We start from the raw sequence: 10,659 nt of genomic DNA, 5'->3' as shown, positions 1-10,659 counted from the left end.
TTGATGAAAAAAATGAACTGTATGTTATTGCTCTCTCAATAGCTAAACTACATACAAAAAATGAAATCCAGCAAAAATGTTCTAAGCACTGGAACCTGAGAAACATTGAATTGAAATCCTACATGGAAAGAACATTACAGATTAACATAAAAGAATTGAACCCCCAAACCATCCCAATCCCAATCCTAATTCCAACCTTTTGATCTGTACACAAAAAAGTATATCAAAGAATAGAATTTCTTCAAAATTTGTATTAGTGAGTAAACCCCCCCAGAAAAATAAAAAAAAATGAAAAAGAAGGAACCCGCCCCTGTTTTCTTGACTCGTCACAAGTAACTGGAGCCTGTAAAAAATCCTGAAGACTGGTGATGATCATTGCGAGAATAGGAATAACCTTTATTATTTCTGACGAGCAAATCATAAGGCTCCCACAGATGATCAACCTTGCATGGTCTTTTAGCATCAAGTCTCACCCAGGGCTTCCCTTTCCCGCTCCAATGCAACAAACTGACTGGACCGGGATGCAATGACCTGCAAGTCCCTCTCACGTTATCCCCGCCAAGCCCATGTTGGTTCCACCGATGATCCATTGCCTCTACATCCCCTGCAAACACTAGCAAAAACGGCGGCAGCGAACCCAACTCGTATATCCTTGTCTTCCTTTGCACCTCCATCCACTTCTCAATCCTCCCCCTGTAATTCCCTTCTCTCCACCTCACCAAGTCCATCACCATCACCCCAGTATTGAAGTAACACGGCTTCCTCCTCGCCGAGGTGAACGTCGCTGACATCACCGGGTCGGACCAGAACACGTCCGTGAAATACTTGGTGAGATTTGTGTGGCAATACTCGGGTGCCCCTATCACCCGAGCCCCACTAAGCGTTGTGGTCCACAACTTGTGTATGTCGTCGACAACTACGACATCAGAGTCCAGGTAAATGACCCGATCCACGCAGAGATCCAGCAAGTCACCCAGATAGTTTCTTGCGTAGTTTAATGGGTTTTCTAGTGCTTGCCGGATGGAAGAAGAGATTAGATTGATTACTGTGTCTTCTCTGAATATATAGACCTTGAAATTCAGTGATGGAAAAGTGGATCGCACCAGTTGGGAAAGGACCCGCGGGCTTGCTGGGTCGAACTCTGCCGCAATGAAGTGAAAGAAGATGCTTTCTGGGCAGGAAGCGTGTTTGAGGACCGAGTGGACCGCAGCGATTGAGCCACGTAGATACTCAGAATCGAGAGTCATGGCTATGTGAACTAAAGAAGGGTCGCAGGAGGAGACTAACCGGCCATTGCTTGTTAAAACAGGACAGTCTCTCCCGTTACGATACTCCGGCGCCTCAGCGAATCGAAACCCGTTGAGCACTTCAACTGCACCGCTATTCCCCTCCCTCGACGGTATTGAACGAATCCCGAAGCAAAGTAAAGGGAAAAGAACAACAATGGTGAAGAATAAAACGCCGGCGTGTAACCGGAAATGAACCATCTGGGCTAGGCTTTTTTGAAGAGAACAAGCAAGGAGCGGGTGTGTTTTCTTGAATAAAAATCAAAGAATGGTCAAAATGTGAAGGATGAAATTGATATGTATATATATGCTAGAGTTTTCCAAGAAAACGCGGTTTTCCTTTACTTTTCTTCACTCGGTCCCAGAAAGAGACATAGAAATTTATGAGCAACCGTGTATGTGCCGCTTCTTGCTCTCCGTGTATGGATTATGGAAATGGGGAAGGAAGCTTTTGCAGGTTTTTATATATAACTCCATTTAGGAGGAGGAGGAGGAGGAGGAGGAGGGGAGAAACTGCTCATTAAACAACAAAGCAAGGTAGGTATCGGTGATCCTCTCTGTGATTTCAGAAGTAGGGGAGAAACTGCTCATTAAACAATAAAGCAAGGCAGGTATCGGTGATCCTCTCTGTGGTTTCATTTTCTTTCCATTTTTTTATTGGGCAAACCCAATATCAGTCCTCAACTATGTGTAGTTTCTTGAACGAGTCCCCAAACTATCAATTTTATCAATCGGGTCTCTTATCTGTATACATTTCCTCAATGGAATACTTATGTGAGAGAAATTTCGAGTTATTCCTTCTTTTTTTTAGATTCAAAGGTGATATATAATTTCAAATTAGTTTATTTATCAATCGAGATTGAACATTTCTTAAATGATTTTAACTTCTTTTTTTCAAAGCCTTAAATGTAAAAATACCTAATAGATCAAATTAAGGTTTGATCATAGCAGCTCCATTCTCACGACAAACATTTTTTAAGATAATTTAAAGCAAATTAAGCTCTAATCACTGTAATTTCATACTCCCCATGCACAAGTGTACCGTGTACTAAAATATAAGAGAAAATGAAAACCTATAGTTAAGGGACTCGATTAAGAAGCTATACATAGCTGGGAGACTAGCATGAAGTTTGCTTCCTTTTACTGTTATTTAAGAGGAGGGGCTGCGGTACAGGCACGCGCGATTGATAAGCGTGGAGATTGGGTTTGAATTATACGCGTAATTAGTTCGTGTATTTATCTAAATTTACCATCACGATGTAATTACGCGGGTTTATTAAAGTTTTTTACCCTTTCGGAAAACATTAAAATTATTCTCTTCATTTATCTCTTATTGCGGTTGCCTTCTCTCCTCCTTCCACTTTCTGGTGGGTACGTGTGCTTTTTTAAAAAAATATATATTTTTTTTAATTATATATATATATATTTAATTAAAATATTATTTTAATAGTATATATTTTAAAGTATTTTTTATACTGGAATGTATCAAAATAATATTATTTTTATTTTTTAAAAATTATTTTTAAGATTAATAAATCAAAAGAATTCAAAATATAAAAAATTAAATTTATTAAAAATATGATTTGCACCAATAGATTAAATTTCATTTCATTTCAAATCAAATTTATTTTTTATTGAAACAATATAATTTTATATTTTTAATTAAAAAATATAGTTAAAAAAATTAAATTAACTCCAGCAACCTACAACATAAATTTTAAACGAAGTCTTGGCTATGGAAATTAATAATATTACTTACTTCTTGTCACTAGTTGTATTTTATTGAATTGTTAAATAAATTTAGAAATCGTGATCTGATGATATGAAAGACGTAATTAACTATGAGGACAAGGATAAGACACATACAGCTGATTTTTTCTTTTCTTAGACAGATGACATTGACAGTTCGAGAAGGTTCTCTGGGAAAGTTGGAAAAATGATACGTCGTCGTTTGTAGCAGCAATGACGCCCGAGTATTGACATTTAGATGGTGGCGTATGCTGTTTGTGATGTGGTGTGTTGCCTTTGGGTGGTGGTTTTATGAGATGTTTTTGAAGTTTTTTTTTTTTTAATTAATGTGGGTGTTCGGGCTAGTTTGCGTGTACCACGACTAATTCCACGGGTCGTTGAGGTGGTGGTTTTATGAGATGTTCTTGAAGTTTTTTTTTTATTATTAATATGAGTGTTCGGGCTAGCTTGCGTGTACCATGACTAATCCCATAAATCTTGAAGTTAACGATCATATAAGTTTCTAGTGACCATCATATGAGCAACTAAAGATTCGAACCTAAGACCATAGAGGAAACAAATTCCTTTATCCCAAGTTTTTAACATTTAACCACCACCTAGATAGTTATATGTTCTTGAAGTTTTAATTGACTTTAAAGAGGTCAATCTCCCATGGCCTAATTTCAGGATTTAGGAGAGGTTCATGGCCCCTTCGTTTCAATTCAATCCTTCTTCACGCTGAATTGAAATTCAAGGAAAGGATGAACAGGTTCATTTAATTTAATTAAAGATATGTTGAATAGCATGTTGATCTTCGCACCACAAACATGATGCACTCGTCGGCAAGTAAAGTGTACAATTTCTAGAAGTAATGAAAAAATAACCTTTAAAAACATAGTTACAGTCAAAGTTTTGATTTGAAAAAAAGTCAAGATTGTATTATTTTGATAAAATAAATAAAAATTTATCAATTTATTTTAAATTATACTCTATATTAATGGATCATTGAATTTACTTGTTGAGCTGGTTTTGATCGAGTTTTATAATTATATTAAAAATCCCTATTTATTAATTCAAATAAAACAATAAGGAGTAAAGTAATTCTTGATGAAAATCTTATGGTATCTAGAAAGTAATTAATGATGCTTTATTAATTATTTTTTAAATTCAGAATAAAGAAACATGCATAAAAAGAAAATAGAATATAAATTAATAGTAAATAAAGAATAATAAAAATATCATCATAAATTTTTTTATCACTTGTTGTATTTTTTTTATTTTTTAAAATAATTCTTATGAATCAATTAATAAAAAATCACTTGTTACTCTATATATATCATAAAATTATTCAAACAAAAATAAACTCTAATTTTTTTTTCAAAAATTATTACTCCATAAATACCATAAAATTACTCCATAAAAACTCTTTTTTTTTTTTTTTATCTCTAGAAGATGTTTGAGTTTTTAGATAGTGAAAATATTTTTTTGTCTTTACATGCCGTTGGGGTTCTTGAAATTAAATTCAATTTCAATTATTGAATTAGTTGTTGTGTTTGTAATCATTCTAATTACATTTATCTGAATTTCAAATTAAAACATAAAAAATAAACAAAAACAAAACTTCAGTAGTGCCCGTATCCTCCTACAATCAACATCAGTACTACAGGCGACATCTGATATGGCTTAGGCACCTCTAGAGCAGAGCTCTGTAAGGGCTGTTTGGCGACCTTTTTGACAGGGACCAGATGAACCTGTTGCTAGTAATCTTAGCCTGTCTGCTCTAATAATGCTATGGCATAATTGCAGGAAAGTATGCTTAGTTGGAAGACGGGGACCAGCCCAAGCAGCTTGCGCTGCGAAGGAGCTGCGAGAAATCCGTGGTAATTCTCAGCATGTAGCCATCTGCGCCTGTGTCCATCTCTGCAGCACGAGAAACAATACATGTGCATCATCCACCTTCCCATGAACAAAACTTCAAGTCCACGCTGCCCGATGGCTATTCCACGTGCTTATCCAGTTTATCAGAAAAATAAAATAATATATATATATATATATATATATATATATATATATATTAGAATTTCATTTATTCCACGTCTCCAAGTTTATAAATTTGAATGCCAGATATCTTACTTTAATTTGCCAGCACAATGGACAAGTTGTTCCCGTTAATACTTGTGATTATATTTATGTTCCTTATAATATGTCTAGTTTAGCATTGCAATGTAATTGTGTTTTTGAATTTTTTTAAAATTTAAATTTTTAATTTTATTTTAATACGCTAAAGTTAAAAATAAATTTAAAAAATAATATTATTATTTTAATATATTTTTAAATTAAAATTACTTTTAAAAATAATATTTATCATAACGTGAACATGCCCATAATCATGTGTTTCCAATGCTTTTCATGCGATGCACTATCATATTCACACCATATATTATGATTTATTGTAAAATAGTTTGTAATTATTATTTTCATGTTAATAAAAGGAAATGATCTTTTATAATAAAAAAATAATTTATAAATTAGGATTGAAATATTCAAGATTGTTGATTCAATACAATTCTACAGTATTTTAAGTAATATAATTGAATTTAATTCTATAATTTAATATTTTATTAAAAAACATGAGAATTATAACATGTTAATAATTAAGATACCTCGTAGGGAAAATATTTATATCCCGACACCACTCCACTTTTTTTTTTTTGTATTTTCTCCTTAATTACTAGGAATAAAATCATGATGATATTATTGCCACCCTGCGATGTTGCCACGAGGGATTTATAATTTTCTCTAGTCACACTTAAAACCCTATAATAATATCAATTATAAAAAGTGCAGTAAATAAAAAATCAATATTAAAGTTTAAATTCATAGATTAAAATTATATTACAAAGTATTATAAATACGGTTTTTTTCCTGTTAATACATAAATAATTTTTAGGTTCCTAAATTTAATTGTAAAAATAACTCGATCTTTATTTATACTTTTCCAGCTGTAAAATACCATGGTGCCCTTGAAAAGGAAAAATACTACCATATTATCACATGCAAGCAAATTGTTCATGCATTTAATACCTCTACTCATAGAATAATGATTGGGCTTAAGGTGTTTGATATTCATTTCATCCAGTCATGAAAAGCCAGCTGTATCCACAAAGCGGCCAGCAGGCTGTCCTCTGTATTGCTGCCAAATTGCAGACTTTTACCTTGACGGCTGCGATCAAGCCTGGCAACGGGCCCACACGATCACGTGCATCCACCCGATAATTCCCATGCCGTTAGTGGGGAGAGAGGACACCTGTCTCTTTCCTCTTTCGTGCATTATAGTAAATCTACTGGTTCGAGTGTAAAAAGAAATACAATAGCAGTGAAGTATTATAGCTTAGTCCCTCTAATTTATCAAGACTCACAAGGTAATTTTTATATTATAAAAATAATTATATCATTCTCAATTTAGTTTATAAAATCTACTGGTTTTTTTCAAGATCATTTTATTCTATCACCATATTTCCCCATCTCGTCTTTTTTCTATTTATTCAAGAGGGAAAAATGAAATGAAATGAAAATTAACTTCAAATCAAAAAGAGGATTGAATCATAAATGAATTTAAAAAATATAGATCAAATGTATAGTTTATAAAACTAGAATGGTTAACTTATTTATTCCATTCAGCTATATTTACTAATTATAATTGACTTAGATTTAAAAAATTCAATCAACTTGAAGATAAAGTTCATATATTTACTAATTATAATTGACTTAGATTTAAAAAATTCAATCAACTTGAAGATTTAATAATTGGTTAATCTTCTTATTATAATAATTTGATTTATTATTTCTAAAAAAGATAATTGATGGCAAGTGTTTGATTCTTGTAAAAGTTTTGATTTGCTGAATTTAAAAACTCCCTAATAATTAAGTAAATATCATTTAAGAAAGAAAAAACCATCTTATTCTAAAGAAGAATTATGAGAATAGATATATAGTTTAGTAAAGCGGAGACTCGAAGAGCATCATTATTTGGAGTTATTGGGTGTGTGTGTGTGTGTGTATAAACCCTCGTAATCAGAATGGGGTAGGATGGAGATTCCAAACACCAACCCATCATTATTTGGAGTTATTGGGTGTATATATATATATATATAACCCTCGTAATCAGAATAGGGTAGGATGGAGATTCCAAACACCAACCAACTTGCCCTAAATAAACACTGAAAATCTGAATTCTTTTTATTTATTCAAGACCTCGTTTGGCAAAGCAAGTTAACTTCCCCTCCAATAGAAGCAATGTCTTTTAAAGTTCCAATAAAATTGACCTCATTAGGCGTTTATTTTCTTAATCTCAATAAAATCTATGCTAAAATTTCTGAACTGATTAGCCTATACATTAAACGAGCTAATCTAAATTCAATAGCCTAATCAGATCAGTTAAAATAATATTTTTTTAATTTTTTAATTCTGAACGGTTTAGCCTATACATTAACCGAGCTAATCTAAATTCAATAGCCTAATCAGATAAGTTAAAATAATATTTTTTTAATTTTTTTAAAATAAAATAAAATCACCATACAAACTTTTTTAAAATCAAACTGAATTTTTAATAGGTTAAATTATACCTAATTTTTTTAATACTCAAGCAAAAACATGTCATTAATTAACACATGGAGTCGTGTTTAATAACAGTGCAGTGCTACGTTCATACCAAATAAGGTAAGAAAATTGTGGATTTTTTCTTTTACTACAGGCGTGTTTGTAGGCCTTTGCAGATTAAACTTATGAATATAATTAAAGTGAATATATTGGTAATTAAAACTAGAACCGTGATAGAATGACGTGTCACAATAGCATCTTTTTTTTGTCTTTATCTTGTAGTCATTTATAATGTTAATCCTAGGTTCTAACACCACAATTTTTATCAGATACAAGCAAGCATATCTTAAATCCTTAAAACAATTCTTAATTATTTTATCAAACACAAACAAATCCTAAAGATTTATTGTTACATAAAAAAGTAAAAAACTAAATTTTTTATCAATAAAAACTCCTATTTGTTTTGCATATAAGATGTTGTTTTCTAAGATTTTTATTCTTTTTCATCAAAGGTTTAAAACTCTTAAATGTTTTGAATTTGTTTGATAAAAACTCTTAATTGTTTGGCATGTAAGATATTGCTTTATCAGATAAATGTTTTGATTTTGGATTGAGGATTTAGATTTTCTACATTCAATTTCAATCAATTAAAAAACAAATAATTTGATTCCAAATTGAAAAAAAAAAAACCATTGCATAAATTATGCAAAATTCAAACTAAATGTGTCGTAAATGAATTTTTTAAAAACAATTTTTATTTAAAAATACATCAAAATAATTTCTTTTCAACTTTCTTTTTAATATTAACATATCATAATCATAAGAAAAAACACTAAAAAATACATTGATATGATATTTCTTCATGCCTAACACACTCAAATAAGAACTACAGTTTTTATAGTTTTTTGAGCGTGTAACAAAATCAAGTAAAATATCATCAGAAATAAAATTAAAATTACGATCAAATTCTGCAAATATTATGCTATCATATAATCTCCTTCTAATTTATGTATTGTTATTAAATAATATTAAACACTAAATTTTTTAATAAAATATAATTAAATATTTTTAATTTTTTTTTGCAGAGAGTGAATTAATAATAATTCAATAATTCACTCTCCACTGTTCACAACAATGGAGAGTGAATTTTTGTAAAGAGTGAATTAATTCACTCTCCACACGGACGAGGAGAGCACCTACAATACTAGGGGAAGCAAAAGGAAAACAGAAGAGAGAAAAATGGTTTCAGTAGGCGAACAGTAGAAAGTGAATTAATTCACTCTCCACGCAGATAAGGAGAGCACCTAAAATACCAGGGGAAGCAAAGGGCAAACAGAAGAGAGGAAAATGGTTTCAGTAGGCCAGCCCTTCATCACCGTCATCATCATCTTCAAGTGTAGCAACAATTACGAAGGCTAGGGGAAGAACAATTACAAAAACTGTTAAAAAAAGTTCTCGTGGTTGAACAAAAGGAAAATGGTTTCAGCAGGCTAGCCCAGCTGTCTCCCTCGACGTCTCCAGCAGCACCACGCCCAGGTAAGAACAACTCTCATGGTTTTCTCATCTAGACAAAATCCACCATTCCCGAAACACTAGTCAAGGAAGGAAGATGGGAACAACTTTATACTGTGTTTATAAACACAGTTGCATGAACAGGAAACGAAAAGCATCTAATTTCTGCTTCAACAAAATTGAGTTTTGAACGCAGATAAAGATGGGGTCCATACATGAAAACTGCGGCTCATTTTGTAATCAAATGATATGTTGATACTGTTAAATGAAAATGCTGCCGCAAACGCTTAGCCAAACAGGCTCTAAAACTAAGACCCATGATAGAATGACATGTCACAATAGCATCTTTTTTTTGTCTTTACCTTGTAGCATCTTTTTTTTGTCTTTATCTTGTAGTCATTTATAATGTTAATCCTAGGTTCTAAAACCACAATTTTTATCAGATACAAGCATATCTTAAATCCTTAAAGCAATTCTTAATTATTTTATCAAACACAAATAAATCCTAAAGACATAAAAAAGTGAAAAACTAAATTTTTGATCAATAAAAAACTCTTAATTGTTTTGCATATAAGATATCGTTTTCTAAGATTTTTTATTCTTTTACATCAAAGGTTTAAAACTCTTAAATGTTTTGAATTTGTTTGATAAAAACTCTTAATTGTTTGGCATGTAAGATATTGCTTTATCAGATAAATGTTTTGATTTTGGATTGAGGATTTAGATTTTCTACATTCAATTTCAATCAATTAAAAAACAAATAATTTGATTCCAAATTGAAAAAAATAAAATAAAACCATTGCATAAATTATGCAAAATTTAGACTTAACATTTTTTAAAAATACTTTTCATTTGAAAATACATTAAAATAATTTCTTTTCAGATTTCTTTTTAATATTAGCATATCATAATCATTAAAAAAAACACTAAAAAATACATTAATATGATATTTCTTCATGCCTAACACACTATTACAATGCACCCAAACAAAACACAAGTATAAACACAATCTTTTTACAAAACAATCCTTCAATTCACATGGCTAGTTATTGATCAATATTTGGGTGTCACCTTCTAGGATTTAAATTCTAGGATCATTACTTGTGTTATGGAGCAAAATACTTGTCAAGGATGGGTTTTTCAAGTCAAATTGACACGGGGAAATGGAGAGATCTTATTCTTGTCAATTTGACAAACACAGAAAAAAATCAAAATGACGCATTCTCGGATGTTGTTATTGCGTTCTCTAGCACACTAGCAGCTCATTTAATAAAAATCATAGGGGTATCAAACCGTGGCTCCCCAAAGAAAAGCTACACAAGAGAGAATAATCCTGCCCCACAACTTGAGAAGAACCAGTTTTCTATACAGAAGTGTGGAAATCAAAATTACGCAGGAATAAATGCATGCTCGTCTTCACCTTATTCTATCATTCTCATTTGTTGGCTGGCAGGGAGATTTAGCTTAGGGAAGCACAGCTCTAACTTCTTTCCTATCAGCTCCAAATGCCTGCAATTCAAAACATGAAACCATC

The 10,659-nt window shown here is 31.6% G+C and overlaps 2 protein-coding genes across 2 annotated transcripts in view; both read right to left on the bottom strand.

Annotated features, from left to right (window-relative positions):
- LOC105132391 (probable galacturonosyltransferase-like 9) lies at positions 1 to 1,820 on the bottom strand. The gene has a single exon (XM_011035872.1). It carries the CDS (start codon positions 1,485 to 1,487, stop codon positions 327 to 329), a length of 1,161 nt encoding a protein of 386 aa, XP_011034174.1. The 5' UTR covers positions 1,488 to 1,820; the 3' UTR covers positions 1 to 326.
- Positions 1,821 to 10,275: 8,455 nt separating this feature from the next.
- The window catches only part of LOC105132390 (pyruvate dehydrogenase complex E1 alpha subunit), a 5,508-nt gene continuing 5,124 nt past the window's right edge, over positions 10,276 to 10,659 (bottom strand). The window contains exon 8 of the mRNA XM_011035871.1: positions 10,276 to 10,634. Within this exon, the coding sequence (XP_011034173.1) occupies positions 10,590 to 10,634 (45 nt within the window). The 3' untranslated portion in view covers positions 10,276 to 10,589. The remainder of the gene's footprint in view (positions 10,635 to 10,659) is intronic.

Source organism: Populus euphratica, unplaced genomic scaffold (genome assembly GCF_000495115.2).
Source record: "Populus euphratica unplaced genomic scaffold, PopEup_1.0 scaffold85.1, whole genome shotgun sequence".
In the NCBI taxonomy this organism is placed as follows: domain Eukaryota; kingdom Viridiplantae; phylum Streptophyta; class Magnoliopsida; order Malpighiales; family Salicaceae; genus Populus; species Populus euphratica.
This window is presented reverse-complemented; position numbering and strand designations above follow the sequence as displayed.